Here is a 21,262-nt window from a genome sequence, read left to right as displayed (position 1 = left end):
CAGGCCCCTCCACTACGTGACCTGCACCTTGGCCTGACAGGAATTCAAAGCCTTCCTCTGCTGGTGACCTTGTCGGTATCCAGATCTATATGCCAGGTTCTGAGGGACTGGATTTCAGCAGCTGCCTCTCCCTACACTGACTTGCACTGAGCAGGTACCCAACTGTGAACTGATTTACACTCAGTTCTGTTGCCGTGTTGCTGGTCTTGCTGGCCTCTGCAACTGAAGTCTCATCAGGTCCAGAAAAACATGTTAAATGCAAAGTTGCCTGGAGCTTCTATGTGTTAATCACATTTGCTCTTAAAAGGGATCATATTTATCTCAGTTTGTTCAAGTGTTGGCCACACAGTATCTTAAGTCTCAAGAAACAGAACTAAAGTGGTCAGGGATGGATGGGGAGCATATTTAAAATCCGGGGCTCCTAGACACATACACTTTTTCTGTTTGGAACACTTCAGAAATACAGAGCAAACTGCAGTGTGAAGAAGTGGTTGAGGCCTTTGCTAACACGTCTTGCCTAAGTCATTCCTTGCTGTCTCTGCTCTCTTTTTGACCAACGTTTTTCTTTTCTATAGCTCTCTGCATTGTCATTCAGAGCAGCCAACAGGTGAGACCCATATAACAGTAGGGAAATGTGGGTGCCTCTGTGAGAGGGAGAAAAAAGATGGCTTTTGACTTCTGGCTGTCCTTAAGCAGCATTCTCAACGCCAACACATACCCTGTCCTAGATGGGTCCCTGTCCCCTAGGTACATCCCTGGCCATTCCCACCCCGCGCCCAGTGGAGAGAAGGGAGGTTGTTCTCTCCAGAAGGCTGGCCTATCGACCAAAGCAGGACTTCTTGGCTTTCCTTTCCTGTGTGTGCTCGCACGGACTGGCAAGTGTGCGCACACACGCGTGCACACACACACACACCCTACTGCAAACTGGACTTGTCAGTGTGTTCTGGGAGGATCTGGGCTCTCCCTGTGCGGGAACGGCGTTCTGTTCCAGAGTCGGCAACAATGCTCAGAGCAGGGACGGGCTAAAGCCGGTGCCTGAGGACAAGCTCAGAGGTTGGCCACGAAAGAAGCCGGACAGGGAGGGAGAGCAACCCCTGACCTCTCTAGTGCTGGGCATCCATGCTGAACCTGCTTCTGGGAGGCGCTCTCCTCCTGGCTGGTGAAGACCTCTTGGACCGTCGCCCAGCTAGGGTAGCACCTGGCAAGTGGCAACAGCTTTCAGTAAGTGCATACGTGTTTGCTCTGTGCGTACTGAGCAAACAAGTGATTCCATGTGAAACAAAATGCAGAGCCAAAATGGGCAGGAATGAAACTAGGATACTACACTTTCAAAACATGACTTGTGGAGTTCCTGTCGTGGCGCAGTGGTTAACGAATCCGACTAGGAACCGTGAGGTTGCGGGTTCGATCCCAGGCCTCGTTCAGTGGGTTAACGATCCGGGGTTGACGTGAGCTGTGGTGTAGGTTGCAGACACGGCTCGGATCCCACGTTGCTGTGGCCCTGGCGTAGGCCGGCAGCTACAGCTCTGATTCGACCCCTAGCCTGGGAACCTCCATATGCTGCGGGAGTGGCCCAAGAAATGACAAAAAGACAAAAAAAAAAAAAAACAAAACATGACTTGCTTTTTGATGATGATAAAACAGGCATTCCTACAAACAAGTGGACACAGCAGCCTTTACACAACAGCTTGCCTGTCAGTCCTAGAGGGGATCAAACTGAAAGGGAAAAAAGGGGGATAGACATGCAACAATTATGACACATCTGTATACATGGGCATTTTTATGTCTTGTAGAACTCTAAATTTTTTTCAAAAAGACTCATTTTTATTGACAAATATCAGAAGAGTCTGCCAAGCTTCATGTATTTCAGCAGTTCACACAAATAAAGCAATAGACAGAAACCGAGTCCCTCAAAGTGAAGGATTCAGGGTCAGGGCAGACCTCTGATGTCTTAAAGCAGCCTTCTCGCCTCTTCCCACCTTGGCAGTGAGGTGGGGCTAATCACAGATTTTGTCTAAAAGAAGCTTAGTATTTGCTACCTTAGTAACATCCCAAAGAAGATTTTTATAGCCTCTAGCTGATTTCAACCCCCAAGCTACTCTTCACTGACTTGGTGAGGGGAAAACAAACAAACAAAAAGCCCCAGCAACTCTACAGAGTCCATTATCACTGGGCTTCTCCCTAAGGGAACTTTCTGCAGAGTGGGGGCGGGGGATGTCCACCGGCCCTCTTCTCCAGGCTCCCTCTTTCCAAAAGAAAAGCCTGCTGGGGATTCTCCCAGGATACCTCCACCCCACCTGAGCTGTTCATCTTTATTCTGCTCCCCAACAACCCTCACAAGCTGACCCCCTGCCCCAGACAAACAGCAGTAACAACATATCACCAGAAACGTCATCATTTTAGGAGACTGTGTTCCATCCAAATCCCTACACAACTGGTCTCCTTGGCACAGCTTTTTCCCCAAAACACTCCTGTGCAAGGTGTGGCAACCTTCCACCCCTACCCTCACCCTCCACCAGCTGCCAACTGTAAAAAAACAGATGTTTATTTTTTGAAGGAGGAAATCACTAGCCCAGGAGGAAGGGGGCAGAATGGAACCCCAGTCCTAGGGCCGAAGTTAACCCAACAAAAGTCAAAGCCAGTAAGGAGCTCCATGCTCTGCCCCCCATCTTCAGCTCACCGCCAACCTGGTCTAGTTTCCGCGGGTAAAAATGTCCATGCCTAACACATCTAAGGGCAGCAGGCAAGGCCACGCCTGCCTAGACCGTGTCCTCCCTGAACTGAAGCATCTATGAATCAATGGACACAGGCAGGTAGGGGGACCAGGGGAGATACTGGGGAGCTGCTGTGCGCGTCAGACAGGGGCAGGGTACAGGAGGGGTCAGCTGGGAGTCCAGGGGCCACGCCCCACTGTCCTATCAGGTCAACCCGCAAACAGGAGCAGAAAAGGCCGCCAAGGGCTGGAGCCTGCGACCGCGCTTGGGAGGGGCTGCTGGGCCAAGCGGCCCCCGTGGGGTGACCCTCGCCAGGGAGACAGGATGGGGGTGCCGGTTGGGGTAGCCTGGCCCCAGGAGACACGCTCGCAAACCCAGGGAATGCATCCGAAAGGCGCCGGGGCGGGCAGTGAGCCCAGACAAGTTCCGGCCGCGAGGAGGGGTAGGACCCTGGGTACCCGGGAGGAGTGGGCTGGTCGGGGCTGGGGAATGAGTGGCAGATGGGAGAGCAGGAAGCCGACACAGCAAACGCTGGAAGTGTCTGCCTGGAGAAGGCGCCGCGGAAACGCGGTTCCCCGGCGAGAAGCAGACAAAGGCTCCGGTGCGCACGCGGCGGACGGCGGCGCCGGAGCCCCGCGCTTTGGGCCGCGAGATGCCGCGCCCGACCCGGCCCGCGCCGGAGTCGCCCGCTGTTCCGCGGGCGCGACCTCCCTCCCTGCCCCGCCCAGGTCTCCGGTCCTCACCTCGATCGCCCTCCATCCAAGACAACGGCGGCCCCCTCCTCCGTGCACCCGGCGCCTCTTCCCGTAACATCTCCCGCCTCCTGCCTTCTAGCAAATATCTGCCTTGACGATTCTGCTCAGTATTGTCCCCCTCCCTCGTGACACGCCTTCTGCCACCCCTGCTCCAGCGCGCTCTCAGCCCCGCTCCTGGGGAAGGCGGAGTGGCGGTGGTCCCGGGGTGCGGGGCGGGGGGCGCTGCCCGGAGTCCGAACCGGCGGCGCTAGCCTCCTCCAACCTAACACCCCATTGTCCTTCCCTTTACCACGCTGAGCACCAGCTAACCCCCAGGATCGAGCGAAAGTGGACTCTTCGCGGAGGCGCACCCATTTCCACGCTCTGGAACAGGGTCACTGTGGGGTCGGGGGCAGAGCGGCCGAGTGCCGACAGTGAACCCAGGTGACTGCCTTCCCCTTTGGGAGCGCGAGGTCCCAGGGCCCCGGCCTGCCCTCCCCCAGCCAAGGGACTCAGGGGCAGAACCCCCGAGTGGAAGGAAGCGCGTTTATCCAGCCAAGCGGTTCTAGGCTAAAGAGAGAGGCTCCTGATCTCAGAGTTTGAGTATAAAGACGTGCAGGGCAAGCGTGGCCAGAAACAGCACCGGGGCCCCAAGGCGGGTAGCAGGTCTCCTCCCAAACGCGCGGCTCCCGCCGCTCTCCCGGGTCACCCTTCCCCCGCACGCACGCGGAGCCTGGGAAACCCCGGTGTCCCGGCGCTGGCCAAGCCCCGAGCCCCGCCAGGGAAGCCCGCCGGCCGCCAAACGCCCGGGGCACGCGCACCCAGCCCGCTGCCCACCGCGGGGAATGTGGAGCCAGGCACTTACTAGGGCTCAGGAAACACTCCGTCAGCCTTCGGAAGCAGCTCGCATTATTAGAAGGTCCATCTTCCATGTCGGAGCCGAAGAGCAGCGGGAACGCGGCAGCGAGGGTGGCGCCGGCGCCTCGGGGCCGCCGGAGAGTTCGGCCGCCGCCGCCTGGGCTGGGGCCGGGGCCGGGGCCGGGGCAGCCCCCGCCGGCGCCTGGGAAGCCGTGGGAGCCCGCGCGGCCGACGGAGGGGCCGAGCGGGAACCGGGGCGGCGGCGGCGGCGGCCGGGGCCCGGCGCGTGCTGGGAGCAGCAAGCCCTGGAGCGCAGGAGAGAGGAAGAGCCGCCGCCGCCCGCCGCCGCCGCTGCCACCGCCGCCGCGGTGACTACTGCTGGGGGGGACGTTCAAGGGAGCTGTCTCTTGTCCTCCTCCGCCGCCGCCGCCGCCAGCATCGCCGCCGCCTCCTCGAGTCGCCGCCGCCGAAGCGCCCTCCCTTCCTGGGAGACGCACGGGGAGGTGAAAGGCAGATGAGGAGGGGAGAAGAGAAGGAGGGGGCGGGGGGGGCGGCGGCCAGAAGTAAAAGGAAGATGGAGTGGAGGAGCGGCCAGGGGAGGAGAAGGCGAGCGCGAAGGGAGCGCGGGCTGCGAAACAGCCGCCGCCGCCGCCGCCGCTCGAAGACAGAGCACCGAGGCCCCCCGCGGGGCTGGCGCGGCCTGCAGGGGAAGGGGGCGGGCGCGGGGGCGCGGCGCGCTCGGCCCGGCCGCCGCCGGGCGGCTCGGGGGCCGGGCCCGGGCCCGCCGTGCTCCCCCCGCCGGCCGCGCTGCGCCTGGGCTCCGGGCGGAGTTTGCCGGGGCCGGAGCAGGGCTCGTCCCCGGCCGCGGGCAGGGGGGCCTGAGGGCGGGGAGCGAGCGGCTCCACGGGGCTGGCCATGGCCCTCCTCCTTGGGCTGCCAGTGGGGGCCGGCCCCGGGCGGGAGGGGCGCGCCGCGGGCCGGGCTCGGCGGGCTCCGCCCCCGCAGGACTAACCCTCCCAGGCCCGTCGGCCCGATCGTCAGTCTAGTCCTTCTCTCTGGTCTTCCGCGCCCCTCTCGGCCCAGTCTTCACATCGCGCTCTACAGTGTGTGCGGGAGGACCTGGAGCCGGGGGCGAGCCCCCCGCGGCCGCGTCTGGCTGCCGGCTGGCGCGCACAATCAGCGAGCTCCAGGCCGGGGCGAGGGGCTGCTGAGACGCTGCCTGCGAGCGTGGCGTGCTTGGTGCGCGCGCTCCGGCGGCTGAGCCTCGGCGACTGCTCGAAAGCAGGGGAGGAAAGCGCCGCAGTGCCGCTGCCCGTGGAGGCGGCGGCGGCTGCAGAAGACGCCCACTGGCGGAGCCGGCGCTCCCCACGCCGCCGCCGCCGCCGCCCGCGCCCACGTAGCGCGCCCCGCCGCGACTCGGCCCCACCACGCCAGGCCCCGCACCCTGGTGGCCCTCTGCGGACTGTGTGAGCCCCAGGCCCCGGCGAGAGGACCGAGAAACGCTTTGTCTCTGCAAAGCTTTCTCACATCTGGGTCGGGTGTTCCGAATTCGAAACCCGCCGCCCTGCAGCTGTTCCAGCTGCGCACTGCTGGGCGAGCCACGTCGGCCTGTTCCTTGCTGAAGCCAGGGAACCCTCCTGATGGCGGGCCAGCAGCTGCAACAGGGCTGTGCTCAGAGCTCCCAGGAGAGTTCAAACTCAGACATTTGGTTGGAGTTTCCATTAAGGCACACTGTTTCCAATAAACTAAGGTTTAGAAAACCAGTTGGTCCCTGGACTCCCTTTCCGATAACTCGCCTTATAACGAACTTCCTGTGCACAGCCCAGTTTGCCCCAGTGAGGACAGAAAATAGAGAGGGCAAACTGTGACTCAGAAAAAAACACAAATAAAAATTGGGAGAACATCGCCCCTAAGTCCTGAGGACCAGCTCCTCACCTTGAGGGTTTTTGTACAACGACCCTTCCCTCCTTCCCCAGCCCCAGTCCAGATGGTTGCTATTGAAGGGAGCTGCGCCGCTCAACGGGCGCTCAGAGCCAGGAGCCGCTAGAAGTTTGGCAAGTTGGAGCGCGGAGCGCACAGATGCGCAGGTGTGTGTGTGAAATGCACGCGCGCAAAGCAGGCAGCCGCGGCGCTAAGGGTCCGAGAGGGGACGGCGGGCCCGTGCCCCACGGTGGCACGGGCTGTCCAGACGCCCTGGACTAGGTCACCTTCCCAGGACTGAAGCACGCGTGCCAAAGCCCAGCTTCCGCGAAGGTCAAGGCGGTCACCCGACCGCGAGGAGTGCGCGGCGGTGTCGCCGCTCCGCTGACGCAGGGACCGGGGTCCCAGGTGTGCACTTGGCCCGGGGTCTCTTCTTGCCCTCTACTCTTTCTTCTCTCCGTCCAGTTCTCAGATGCTTTTATTGTGAACTGTACTCCAGATTCTTCCCCAGTCTGCTTTTCCCACTCCCATCCAAACACCCACAGTGGAAAAGAGCATATTTGTATTTACACCAAACTGGGTAGGTGGGGCACCTGGACAGCGGTGCAGCTCCCCTCCCTCGGCGAAGTCCCCCAGCGTTTCCTCGATTGCTGGGCGAACTCTTAAAGTCACTAGTAAAGGGCGCCAGCCCTGGCACTCGCTGGATCGGAATTCCTAACTTTGCGGAACAACAACAACAAAAAAGATTCCGGTGGCTCTTACCTTATCGAGGTTGGGAGGGGGGCGGATTTTGCCAGTTTCTACTGCTTCTTTTTTCTTTTTTTTTTTTTCCTGGAGAAGAAAAAACTAAAACGACCGAGCCTTCCTGCCTGGTCTTTTGCTGCAGCCTCCAGGCTGAGGTGCATGGGCTGCGCAGCCCCGACACCTGTTACTTTCCTGGGCGTCGGGACTTCGCGCGGGCTGCTCACCCGCTGGGAGGGTTCTCCGCGGCTGCCCACAGATTTGGGGAGGTAGTGTTTCTCCTTGGAGTGTTTACTGTTCAATCTTTTACAGGCAAAATGTTTCCACTTGTTTAAGTTTCTTCAGTTGCCTTTTGGAGTCATTAAAGTGACTTTCCAATTACAAGAAAATTTGCTTAACTTGAATACAAGCCTCTTTAGGGCCGCGGGAGCAGGACGCGGGACGGAAGACGCCAAATATTTGTTCTCTGAGTCTGTTAAATCAGGACGCAAACTTTAGAATTTTTAGTAACCCTTTCCTGGAATCAACTTCTTTCTATTTTTCTTCCTTCTTTTGTCCAAATGATTGCTGGAAGGCATACATTTCCTGGACAAATCAAAGATGGCAAAGCCTGACAACGGAAAAGGAACACGTTGAGGAGTTGTTTTCTGATGATCGATTATATTTGTTAAGTGTTCTCCTTACTTAATACTGGAGTCCATTTCTGTTCATATAAGTCTAATAAGCACCCAGCCACAGTTCCTTTCTTCATGAATATCATTTAGTCGAAGATTTAAATCACAAACCCGCAGAGGTGAAGGCGCTGTCACTCACCCCAGTGTCAGGTGGTGCAACACCTGTAGAATGTGTTTCTTGAGGATTCTTTTCCTTGGCTTTGAGCTTCCTTAGTGACATATCAGAAAAAGGAGACAACTGTCACTCTACACGTTTGTTACTCCAAGCCTTTTAGGAATAAACACATTGGCTCATAATTAAGTGAACTCTGCATTCTGAAAGCCCCCATAAAATGTGTACTTTAGTTATATGTCAAAATGTTATCAGATTACAGTACAATTTAAGCACAACTGAAATTATTAGTTGTAACTCCAGGAGCAAAGGAAGAGCAGTGGTGGAAATTCATACCACTACTGTGTGATCTTTAGGAAATGAACAATTTTCCTCATTCTCAGATGAAGAAATGCCAGCCCACGCTGCAAAAAAATAAAACTGGAAGAATGTTAAGAGGGCAGCTAACGCTAGGAAAGGTGCCAAAATTGTGATGACCATTACTAGGAGCTGAACATTTTAAAAGAATACAAAGCATTTGTCTCTTCCCTTTACCGAGGAAAATGATCAAGAAATTTATGTTGATGATGCAACCTCACGTTAGTGGACCTATGCAATCATCAGCATATTTAAAATCTCCAAGTATTCTTCACTATGCTGTTATTCTTAAATTAGCTTAATTCTATATTTAGTATTTTATGCATAATAATTCAGATAGAGAAAACGATATCTGCCTGATTATTATCTAATGCGAAAGATATGTTCTTTAAAACATTTTAAAGTATAGGTCAAGCAAGAGACTAAGAAATGTTAAAATATTGATTTTCTCATAAAATCATAAAATTTCTCTATGATAATTTAACCATGCACCCCTTTTAATACCCTATGAATTAGGTTTACAATAAATATGATTAATATTTTATGAACTCTTTGGTCAACATGTGGGCCTGTGTCTTAATTGGTTTTATTTTACAACTTGCAATATTAGTGTTTAAAGCTGTAAATTCTACAATGCTAACTGATCCTTGAGTGATCTGTTTTCTCTTTTAAAACACTACTAACCTTTATTTACAAAGATATAAAATAAAGATTGATCAAATGTTAAACTCGTCTACTTATGCAGATAAGGTCTATAAAAAAAGACATCCTTTTAATCTTGATTTTAATTTTTATAACTTATTTAAAATACAGTTATTGGAGCAAAATAATTCATATTGCTCTCAAGCTGAATAGAAGCATGTGGGTTTTGTGTGTCAGACTTTTCAGTTTAAATTGCCAGTAAACTACCAACATGTATCATTCACACAAACTTTGCTGTCTAGACTCCTGCAACTGATATAATTTAGGTGCATATATGATTGTGTTGCATTAAACCTCCTCAGAAATGCAATGCATGTATAATCTGCCTTGGCCATTTTATTTTAAACGGCCTGATATGACATCATGCTTCTCTCACCACTGACAACCTTAACAAAGGCCTGCACACAAGAGGCGCTCAGGGTTTGCTACCTGCCTCCACCTGCGTGCCAGCTGATGCCAAACTTCCACTGGTGCTAACAAATTCTGGCTGTGAAATTAAGTGAAGGGTGTGTTCTCACAGTATTACTGTAGTCAGGCCTATTTTTTTTTAAATTTTATGGTTTTTACTTTTTCCATTATATTTGATTTACAGTGTTCTGCCAATTTATACTGTATAGCAAAGTGACCCAGTCATATATACATTTTTTTCCTCAAAGTATCCTCCATCATGTTCCATCTCAAGTGACCAGATATAGTTCTCTGGGCTATCCAGCAGGAAGGCCTATTTTTTAAAAGGACATTACAATTTTTGGGGGGTTGGGGGCGCACCTGTGGAACAGATGGAAGTACCCAGGCTAGGAGTCGAATTGGAGCTGCAGCTGCAGGCTTACGCCATAGCCACAACAATGCCAGACGCAAGCCGTGTCTGCAACCTGTACCACAGCAAACATCAATCCTGGATCCTTAACCCTCTGAGAGAGGCCAGGGATCAAACCCACAACCTCATGGATACTAGTCGGGTTCTTAACCCTCTGAGCCACAACGGGAACTCTCAGACATTGCAATTTTCATAAGAAAAATATCATTATAAAGCCAATACACTAAATGGGACAGCCTTGAAAATAGACCAGTTGATAAAAAAACTTCTTCAGCCTTAATATCCCTAAATCTGTAATTTCAATTAACTTATTTTTATAAATTCAAAGAAATTAACTATAAAACAAAGTACAATTTTATTATTGCTTTATGTTATAAACACTAAAAACCAGGAGTTCCCTGCATGGCTCAGTGGTTAAGGAACCCACCTAGGATCCATGAAGATGCAGGTTTGATCCCTGGCCTCGCTCAGTGGGTTAAGGATCCAGTGTTGCCGTGAGCTGTGGTGTAGATCACAGACTCAGCTCGGTTCTGTGGTTGCTGTGCCTGGGTAGGCTCATAGCTGTAGCTCTGATTCGACCCTTAGCCTGGAAACTTCCATAAGCCACGGGTGTGACCCTTAAAAAAATAAAAAATAAAAAAACCACTAAAAACCAGTATAGGATATATTCTTCTTCATTAAAAAAATATCAAGGGGTTCCCTTGTGGCAGAGAAGTTTAACGATCCAGCACTGTCACTGCAGAGGCTCAGGTCGCTGCTGCGGCTCGAGTTCAATCCCTGGCCCAGGAACCTCCACATGCTGCAGGTGTGGCCAAAAAAAAAAAAAAAAAAAAAAAAAAATCAAAATAGTGTTTCATTTTCAATGAGAATGTTTTTGATAACACGTCAATTATTAAAACATTAATAGTCCAAATAAACCTCTTGAAGTATCTATACCTTCTGAAAAGGGGATTAAGTGTGTTTCTTGATAAAAAAGATCCAAGCAGAGATTTTCATTAATCAAAAGCAAAACATCTAATTCCCTCATGAAAATAATTCCCTATGCTTAAAGGCTCTATCTAGCCCCAAGAAGAATGTGTTAAAAGGCCTGCTGAGGTTGAATAATCAATACTGAGTTCCTGTGATAGCCCTGGGAGCACGCAGTGTCTTATGTAACACTACCATGTTATGACACAGAATTGTGAAGACGCTGCCATTGCAAAAAATATCCAATCGCTTTAGAAACCCATTAACATTTGTGGAATGCTGGTGCTGTTCTCATTTCTCAAAAACACATAAATTAAAAACACAACCCTGAGTTCTGGCTAAATAATCAACACTTTCACCAAACATTTATTTTCCTTTGAGGCTGTTTTGAGAGTCAAATAGAAGCAGAATAAGAGAATTCTATATATATATATAATATATAATTACATAATAAAAGGACTAAATGAAAGAAATACTTCTTTAAGAGAGACAAAGTTGGAGTTCCCGTTGTGGCTCAGGGGTTAAGGAACCCTACTAACATCTATGAGGACTCGGGTTTGATCCCTGGCCTCGCTCAGTGGGTTAAGGATCTGGTGTTGCCGTGAGCTATGCTGTAAGTCACAGACATGGCTTGGATCCCACATTGCTGTGGCTGTGGTGTAGGCGGGCAGCTGTAGCTCCAATTTGACCCCTAGTCTGGGAACCCCCATGGGCCTCAGGTGCAGCTCTAAAAAGATGAAAAGACACAAAAAAAAAAGAAAAAGAGAGAGAGAGAGAGAGACAAAAGTCTCTATTTAAAGCATTTAAGCAGAAGGTGACCATGTGGGCATCAGGGGTAAAAGGATGAGCTAGGGATCAGCTTAAATTGCCTGACCCCTACGACCACCTCACATACAAAGGAGCAGCTTCCTAGAAGGGCGTCAAAATCCCTGCTGAGTCTATCCCACCCCCACTCCGGAGGCGCTGAGTCTCTCAGTACCTCCACCACGTGCGGTGTGATGTGTGAACGGGATGCTGTTAAAGTCATCTGAATGGAGCAGGTCTTCCTTTATCTGTGGTGTGGGAACCCTTTTCTGACAAACATTATTTTCATAGCCACGTTTTCACCACGAGCCTTGACATGTACGCAAGGGGCTTTGATGCAGCTCTGGGATAAAACCAAACTGTGGACTTACAAATCTGTCTCAAAAGTAAGGATCAGAACGGCTCATTTCACCCAGAGAACGTACTCCTTTCTGCTCATCTAAAAGAAGGAAAGAACCAAAACAAACAAACAAAACCTCAAAGAAACGTGGCATGAGCTGGGGTGCACGTGTTTGGGTCCGGCCAACTGGACTGGCCGGGCACTGAAGGGCACGCAGCAGAGGCCGCGTTCATTCACACAGGTGAATGGCTGTGACATCAGCCCTTCACTTACAAGACAGCTTTCTCCCTGAGCCCCTCGTGCAGAGGTGCCCAAAGGAAAAAAGAGATGGGGAGAGAGCTTCAGGCAGCCAGTGGGCACCCTGGGCTGCTGCCGGGCACTCGGCACGTCAGCCTCCCAGCAGCAGCAGACAATTCTTTCAAGGATTTGGGTTGTACGATAGAAGACCCTTGTCTAGACTAGGTCACCCCCCTCGCTGACATAACACATCCCCCGGAGTCTGTAAAAGCAACATACTGTGAACTAGCACTAGAATCTTGTACACTAAATCTTTTGAAAGGAACTTTACCACACAAAAAATGACTCACAGAAGCCAAAAGGTAAGCAACTTTGTTTTTTGGTTTTTTTGTTTGTTTGTTTTGTTTTTCGGCCACATGTGTTGTCTTTGTGACTTGACAGAGAGCCAGAGACCTGCCGTCAAAGAAAGCAGAAGCTGAGACAGTGTACCATGGAAGCGTAATTTCTGGACACAATTCATTTTGTTGGGTTGAGAGGCCGGGGTTTAATAACTTTGTTCTGTCTTCTGCAGTAATTCCTCTTGTGGTCACAGCAGCAAAAGCAACGTCCAAAGTGAGACTGCCGCCCCAGCGAGCTCATCTGCATCACATGAGGCTCCTGACCTTTAAGCAGTGATATGGTAGGATTTCCTTGTTGCAGACAGAGGAAGAGCCCAGCGACTGGAGGCCCCACGTTCAAATCCTCCTCTTCACTGGTTCCAGGTGGCCAGTTAGATTTTTGCTATTTACTGGTGTGTGTGAAAGTCCCCGTTTCTCCTTCTCCCTCCCGCACTCCATCTGCGTAGAGATTTCCATGAGAAGTTTCCAGAAATCTCCACCCAAGAGTCTGGCATGTTAGCCCACACTATGCCTACTGGTGTTCAAAATAATCCTAGGCGAGGACACTTGACCCACTCCAATAACCCACCCTCATTGCTATGAGGGAAAATACGCAACTATGTAGCCTATCAACCCTAGCTGAAAAATATACCGAAGAGCCAGTATCTCCTCCTGATTGGAAAGCTCCAGAATAAATCCCCATCACGCCTTCGTCTGCTGTGCACCAAGAGCTTCCAGCTGAGGGACACAACTGGGCCAACAAGGCAAATACCATCTTCACAGAAGAACTTACCAAGGCTCATTGGCAGTAAATAATTTGTTGTGATCTTGCTCCTTTGAAGGGACTCAGCTGGCCGAAGCCCCAGTCTGTACACTCGTGGCTGAACTGGCAGGAAGGGAACATCTAGAGGCAGCGTTTGCTCAAGCTGCACCTCCTGGCAGGAGGCCAGGAAAAAAATCCTGCTCCACATGGATGGTTAGGGTGGCTTGTGGGGAATCGGAGACTGGAGCCTCAGGTGGGCGAGCAATTGGCACGTTCTGTGTAGATTTTGTCCATCTCCTTCCAAAGGGTCGGAAGTTGGACCTCTGTCCTGATACGAGCATCCTGATGCAAGGACATGTTCTATGGGGCAGAGACTGACATATACGGTGTACAGAACTAACACCCTTCTTACCAGGAGTCACCGAAAGACACACTTCAGTGAATACAGAAAACAGAGCGGCTTTAAGGCAGTTATGTCATAGTTGCCGTTCGTCTGCTGTTTTCACAGCAGCATGAAGTCCTGACCACCGGTGCACGGAGAAATATAACGGAACACCATTGACTCAGACTCAATTCCTTCGATAACAGAGGTCTAGAAATGTTAATGTGCATTCTGAAAAATTCTCCTACTTGGTTAAAAAAAAAATGGAACTGAATGATTAAAATCAAGTTAAAAATGACTATGACTTTTACCTGATAATCTTGTATAGTGGACAAATAAATATGATTAGTCCCCTTAATTTAAATGTGACTGTTTCTTGGAGTTCCCGTCGTGGCGCAGTGGTTAACGAATCCGACTGGGAACCATGAGGTTGCCCGTTCGGTCCCTGCCCTTGCTCAGTGGGTTAACGATCCGGCGTTGCCGCGAGCTGTGCTGTAGGTTGCAGACGCGGCTCGGATCCCGCGTTGCTGTGGCTCTGGCGTAGGCCGGTGGCTACAGCTCCGATTGGACCCCTAGCCTGGGAACCTCCATATGCCGCGAGAGCGGCCCAAGAAAAGGCAAAAAGACAAAAAAATAAATAAATAAATAAATGTGACTGTTTCCTGTAAGTGCCTTATAGCTGGAGTTACCTAGAAGCAGTGGCCATATTGCTGGGAAACCTGCTCAGGTTAGAGGTGGTAGGAGGGCTTATGACCCCTGGGGTCTCAGAATACCCGAAACTGCCAGCATTAGACATGCATTAGGTGGGGAAGAAGAACGGGGATACGTGTATGCAAACAAATCGAGAAGTTACAGTGGCTTGGGGCCCCTGTAGACCCTGTAGGGTCCCAACTGAGGCGGGAGACCTTGACGACCCCATCTCGGAGCTGCAGATGTCTCTGCTGACCACACGCCTCCTTGCTAACTGCTGGAGTCTGAACAGGTCGACACCATACATCCATGGCCCGCTTCCACGATAGGCTGCGCAAGTGAAGAGATGGACCTCACAGGTTTTCTTTCTTCTTTTTTCTTTTTTCTCTTTTTAGGGCTACACCTGAGGCATATGGAGGTTCCTCGGTAGGGGTCGAATCAAAGCTGCAGCTGCTGGCCTACATCACAGCCACAGCAATGCAAGATCCCAGCCGCCTCTGCGACCTACAGCACAGCTCACCGCAACGCCGGATCCTTAACCCACTGAGCAAGGCCAAGGATCGAAGCCGCATCCTCTCGGATACTAGTTAGATTCGTTTCTGCTATATCACAGTGGGAACTCCCGGATTTCATAGGCTTTCAGTGCATCACGATACAATCACTGTTTTTATGGCAAGTTCACTGTTTTTGAAAAAAAAAAAAAAAAAGAGTAAATGACTGTTGCTCTAAGTCCCAAAGTCTCTTCTTTTTATGATTATTATCTCAAAATGATAGACAACACTGAAATTCTTTTCTGGTTTTTTTGTTTTGTTTCATTTTTGTTTTTTAACTATTTTGATTAAATTCTCCTAACCCTCTTTCGGTGATGTATTTTCTGGGGATACCATGAGCATGATACCCCAGGAGTGATCACAAAGTATCACCCGTCAGGAGCCTAAGTCCCACCCAGGTACGCAGGCCCGCCTGACTCGAGAAGTGAGCATGCGCCACTTACGCAGCACGTGTGAGCGAGTCAGCCGGGAGGCGAGAACCGACGGCGCCTTCACCTTGACGGTTTTCTAGGTCTCTCCAGGAGTGCGTTCGTCATGACTGCACTTAGAGACGCGCTTAATTTACTCCCATAACTGCTCATAACTGAGCCCTCAGAGGGGGCTCTTATGGGCTAGGATTTAGGCCCATTTTGTAGATTTTGCACATGGATTATAAACCTTATAAAAATAGCCCTAGAAGGCAAATTAGAGCTTTTCATTTCCCCTTTAGCTATATAATGTGTGCTTAATTCTCCAAGGTAGGATGTTGCATTCACTGTTTCCAGATTTCTGTGTTTATTAAGGTGAGATCATTTTAAAGGGGCTCAATTAAAATGCTCTTCTGATATAAAAGCAAGCTTAAGCATTTAAATAGTCCAGTGTTTTAGCTGGGTTAGTACATACGCTATAAAAATCTATTCATCTGTTTTCAGTCAAATCTTATTTATTAAGTAGTCATAAAACACAGGTAAAGTCTGATTTTATGGGAGTTCCTGTCGTGGCGCAGTGGTTAACGAATCCGACTGGGAACCATGAGGTTGCGGTTCGATCCCTGGCCTTGCTCAGTGGGTTAAGGATCTGGCGTTGCCATGAGCTGTGCTGTAGGTTGCAGAGGCAGCTGGGATCTTGCATTGCTGTGGCTGTGATGTAGGCCAGCGGCTACAGCTCTGATTAGACCCCTAGCCTGGGAACCTCTATACGCCACAGGAGCGGCCCTAGAAAAAGCAAAAAAAAAAAAAAAAAAAGAAAAAAAAGACAATAAATTTTCCTTCAAAAAAAATAACCTGATTTTATGTTTTGAATTCTGATTTAAATAAATCCAATGTAAATAAGTTTTTAGAAGAGAAATCAAAACAAGGAGATAGATCTGAGACTCACTTAAAATATGCCTTCGAATTCTGCATTTAGGACCTGATTCTAGTTACAGAAAAGATTTCCACCGAGTTTATCAGAAACTCATTAAATGCATAAAGATAGGCATCACATATACATCTCACGGGTAAATGGTCCGAAGCAATGGCTTTCGGCTTGACCAAAGCCTTTTCACGTAACTCCAGCAATCCGCTGCGGCCACTGGAGTTGCCAGTCTTTACTGGATATAAAAGACACCCAGCCCCCACCCCGTGCCTTTATAGCCGATTAAAATAAGGTAACAGCAGTGGGCCCACACTGCTCACGGCAATTAATCCTGGAACTAAACACGTAACATGTCCCAGAACTGTCATTTCTAGGTGAATTCACCCAGAATAGTCACTGAGCACAGCGTAACTCTGAAGAAAGTCTAATTAGTGAAAAATTTTAAACATTTTCCAATCTTTTATTTGGTTTATGAAATTCACATTTTATTCTGAAACAGTAGAAGGGAGAAAAGCTCCCATCACAACTCCCTGGCATCATGATGACATTACTGCGCTCGAGCGAGACAGAAGGGGGATGGCAGGTGAGGCCTACTTGGTAGGCAAAGCCTAACTGCAAAGTGAAGGTGTAGGTTCTCAGTCACAAAATGTAAATCAAAGTTCTGTCAATAACAGAAAATCTAAAATTAGCATAAGTGTTTTTAGAGAAGAGCTAAAAGTAAGTAGAACAAATTATATTGCTGTCATAAAACCTTGCCTCCAAAAAGCCCAAATCAACGGTGACACATGAGATCTAACTGGCAAGAAATGTAAAGAGAGTCTAAAAATCATGGTCTATCTGTCGAGTAAGCAGTCACCACGCACAGCCCAACTCTGAAGAAATTACAACTTTTTCGGTCGATAAAGGAGACTGGAGAAAGGGAGAGGGACACGCACCATCGCAGATGAATGTCAGGCAGACTCACCCAGCAGAGTGCAAGCTCCTCATGCGTGTCTGCCCAGAATCTGATTTACAAAAAGCCAGCATCGCACGTTAGGAATCTGTGACCCCACTTGGACGCACACCTTTCCAAAGTAAGCAAAGCACAGCAGTTAAATATTTCTCATTGTTTTCCTTCCTGCCACAGCAGGTTTGGCTTCATTAAACCAGTGCAGTTTCTGTGTCAGCTTTGGAAAGACAAGGGCTAACACTCAGGTCCTCGAGCGGGAGTTGCTATTGGTGGTGACAAGAGGACCCTCGGAGACGAGACCCCACCCCACTACACAGGCCTCTGTAGCCACTTCCGGTTTGCAGAATCAGGTTTTGTGTTTACCTGCACTTTCTCTTATTTTATGTTAAGTCATGATTCCTTCTTCGCACTTTCATTTTTTGTCAGCTACTTTTTTATGATGTGCACCCAGCTCCTTTATTTCAGTCCTTCCTCTTTAATACAGAAGGCATTTCCTTCCACACATTCTCCTTCAGTCATGCTTTTGCAGACCCCATAGTCTTCAAAATAAAGTATTCCCCCTTTCATAAGTTTCTAGATTTCTAATTTCAGTTTTAACGTCTTCTTCGATGCATGGCTTATATAGAGGTGTGAATCTCAATTTCCAAGCATCGAAGAATATTTTCCAGCCATATTATTATTGTTGTTGTTGTGATTTTTTGACTATAGCAAAAGAATGTGGCCTGTAAAATCTCTAGTTTTACTTTTTTTTTTTTTTTTTTTGTTTTTTTGTCTTTTGTCTTTTTAGGGCCGTACTCGCGGCATATGGAAGCTCCCAGGCTAGGGGTCTGACCCGAGCTGAAACTGCTGGCCTACGCCACAGCCACAGCAACGCGGAATCCGAGCCGCATGTGCGACCTACACCACAGCTCATGGCAACGCCAGATCCTTAACCCACTGAGCGAGGCCAGGGATCGAACCCGCAATCTCATGGTTCCTAGTCAGATTTGTTTCCACTGCACCACAATGGGAACTCCTAATTTTACTTTTTAATTGAAGCGTTGTTCATGTTCATGTATATGCTCAAACTTTATGAAGGTCTGATGGGGAAGGAGCATGAGAGCTGGGCGGACTCATGTCTGTAATGGGGAGACAAATGGCCCAGGTTCAGTCTTCTTTTTTTAACTTTTTTATTATAGTTGATTTACAATGTTCTGTCAATTTCTGCTGTACAGCAAAGTGATTCAGTTATATATATATGTGTGTATATACATATATACAGAAACATATATATATATATATGTATAAACACACACACACACGTATGCACATTCTTTTTCACCCAGGTTCGATATTGCTCATACCTCCTTCCAGGTGTGTGTTTCTGGACAAAATACCAAACTTCCCTGAGCTTCATCTTCCATCCTCAAGGTGGGAATAATACTATTCACCTCTTAATGCTGCTGCGGGAATTATGGGAGATTATGTATGCACAATGCTTAGTGTAGTGCCTGGCATGCCATAAGCACTCAACAGATAAAAACATCACTAAAAAAGAAACAGAGGAGTTCACATCATGGTACAGGGGAAACAAATCTGACTAAGAACCATGAGGTGGCGGGTTCGATCCCTGGCCTCGATCAGTGGGTTAAGGATATAGTATTGCCGTGAGCTGTGGTGTCAGCTGGCAGCTGTGGCTCCAATTAGACCCCTGACCTGGGAACCTCCATATGCCTCGGGTGCGGCCCTAAAAAGCAAAATAAATAAACAAACAAATACATAAATAAAATGAAAGAAAAAAGAAAGAAAAAGAGCCACCGGTCTCTGCAGTCAGAACAGCCTGGTTTTAGGTCCTAGATTTGCCACGTCCTGGCAGCTCTTCCGAGTCATTTCATCTTAACTGAGAGGATTCAGAGAGAAAATGTGTGGAAACCATGAGACAGATGCTGGCACGGAGCCAAGGCACCGTAACTGAGACCTGCTGTTTTTCTTAAGGCCAGAAGATGAGACGACTCAGACTGAACCATGTTTTTAGCTAATGAGCTCTTAGCCTAACTGATGATGCTTAAGGGCCTAACCGAGCCAAAGAAAACCGGCGACCTCGTCACAAAAAAAGGACAGATGCCACCAGGGCTCAAAATGTCCAGAGACTGGACTTGCAAACAAGACCATGGAGCAGAGTCCAGCCACCAGTCTACGAACACAGTAACACTAACTTTCATCACTAGCCTCCAGTGAGGGCTCTCCGAGTGTTTTGTGGGTGTCTCCCACCCCCAGCTCTCAAAGCTCAGAGAAGAGCGGCTTCCCTCTGGGTGCCTCTTCCTTGCCCACCCAGACCTCAGCATCCCCCACCAGATGCCCAGCACGCACACCCACTGCAACCGCTGCCTTCTCTTCTGGGAAAAAGGAGCAGAATGCTCAAGTTTGAGCCCTCAGAATAAGTCATCCTGGTGAGAAGAAGCGAAGTAAGACATCAACATAATTTGGGGGGGGGACCCCCCGCATAGCACATGGAAACTGCCACACCTGAAGCAACGCTGCCTCCTTAACCCACTGTGCCACAGTGGGAACTCCCAGGATAAGTTGTTACTAGAACATCTGGAAAATTTATCTGTATAATACTGAAGAAGCAATAACATTTTGGGATTTCTTTTTTAAATTTAGACTGGAAGTGTGAAAGCACAAATCCTCATAACCATTTTATTTGGATTCCAAAATAAAGTTATTAAAAACCATCTCCCTTTCTTGTTCTACTTGCCTTGTGGAAACAGTTTCTCCTTGTGCTCCCCTGTCTATGCCAACCCCCAGCCTCTGCCAGTGTGGCTTGCTGCCTTAATCTCAAACCTCCTCGCCATGCTGGATCACAACCCTCATCCACCCACACGCAGCTTCTCCTCTCTCCCCCCCTTTGTACTAACAGGTTTTGCACATTAGCTCTTACCAAAAAGGAAAAGAATTCTCTTTGATAAATGAGCATGCACATGCTTATTTACACGGGGTGGAAATTCTACCCTAGCAACTGCGACCAAATCAACTGTCATCCACAAGGATCTGGTCTGTTCTTTTCTAGAAAGAGATTTAAAACAGTTAGCCAGACATTTCCAGGCTTTTTATGTTAAGGAATGCTTAGGAGATGAAAGAACATGCGAGGACATTGGACATTGTCTACGCAAAAGTCCCCCTGAAAGGACCTGTCTGGAGCTTGAGAATTTTCCTAAGGCTATTTTGATAACCTTACGTGTGAAAGACATTTTAGTGTGAAAGACATTTTACGTATGCTGCGTGTGGTCACCTCAGGGAATCGTGGCCTCGGGGGTTCAGTAGAGGGCCGATCTTACCAGTTATCCCAGTTTAACTTTGGAACAACCTCACCAGGTAGGGAGACCTAAATGCACTCCAGGTGAAGGGACAAGGGAAGAGGGGTGAGGTAACTCAGCTTTATTTTAAAACCATTTAGGCTGACAAGTCTGAGTTTAAGCCCGATAACCTGACCCTAACCTCAATACTCTTTATGCTGCAGCAACCGTCAGTACCAGCAAGTAACAAACACGGCCTCAAAATGGATAAAGAAACGCTGTGAAGACCCTTTGCTCAGCCTTCCTGTCAGCCCAAGAGGGTGTGCAGCTCTCACCTCTCTCAGCCGGGAGGGGCTGCTCCTCCTCCTTCTGATCAAAAAAAAAAAAAAAAAAAAAAAAAAAAAAGCTGGGCTCTAGAAACTCAAAGTACAGGAACTCCAAGAAAATACTTCACAATCTCCTTAGGGTTAAAACTAACCTATTTCACCGCTTGGAAAAATATAAATAGAAGAGTTGGATCTATGAAATTGCTGCAGTTCAGCTGGTTTTGACTTACAGAAATAATTGTACATGGTTTAGCCTCATGCAGAGCCACACCCTCTTTCACTTTCCTTTAGAGACACAGGGTCACAAGATTTCAGGGGTCTAGTTTAGGGATAGAGAGAGAAACGTCTGGGAAGTGGCACTTTTGGAATGGTCTCCGTTTTATGGTCACAGTGGGTACTGTTGGGTACCTGTGGTGGGTACTGCTGGGTACTACTTGGTATCCCATGATGGATGCTGTTGTGTGCTGTCGGGTACTCATGGTGGGTACTGCTGGGGGTCCAAGTGGGTACTGTTGAGTACTATTGGGTATCTATAGTGGGTACTGCTAAGTGTTGTTAAGTACACCACTGGGTACCAAGATGGAAACAAAAACAATTAGGAGGCTTGTTCTTTGCTTTTTCAATTGAGTATAATGTCT

At 49.2% G+C, this 21,262-nt stretch overlaps 1 protein-coding gene across 22 annotated transcripts in view; it reads right to left on the bottom strand.

Moving 5' to 3' along the window:
• The window catches only part of PDE10A (phosphodiesterase 10A), a 568,650-nt gene that overhangs the window by 270,761 nt on the left and 276,627 nt on the right, over positions 1 to 21,262 (bottom strand). For 8 of the 22 annotated variants that reach the window (XR_014843433.1, XR_014843435.1, XR_014843432.1 and 5 more), the window contains exon 1: positions 4,314 to 5,258. The exons of 10 other annotated variants lie outside the window; for them this stretch is intronic. Coding sequence is in view for 6 of the 12 variants with exons in the window: in XM_021071805.2 (XP_020927464.2) it covers positions 4,314 to 5,223 (910 nt within the window). In the remaining 6 variants the exon portion in view is untranslated. Of the gene's footprint in view, positions 1 to 3,457; positions 3,558 to 4,313; positions 5,259 to 5,318; positions 5,539 to 21,262 lie in introns of those variants that run through there. 4 more of the 22 variants (XM_085021677.1, XM_085021731.1, XM_085021682.1 and 1 more) reach the window with 3 other exon arrangements.

This window comes from Sus scrofa, chromosome 1 (assembly GCF_054392235.1).
Source record: "Sus scrofa isolate SSC_HxYL_T2T_F1_AM1 chromosome 1, Sscrofa_HxYL_maternal_Yorkshire_Landrace_v2.0, whole genome shotgun sequence".
In the NCBI taxonomy this organism is placed as follows: Eukaryota; Metazoa; Chordata; class Mammalia; order Artiodactyla; family Suidae; genus Sus; species Sus scrofa.
Note: the sequence above shows the minus strand (reverse complement) of the source record. Positions and strands in the feature narration are given on the sequence as shown.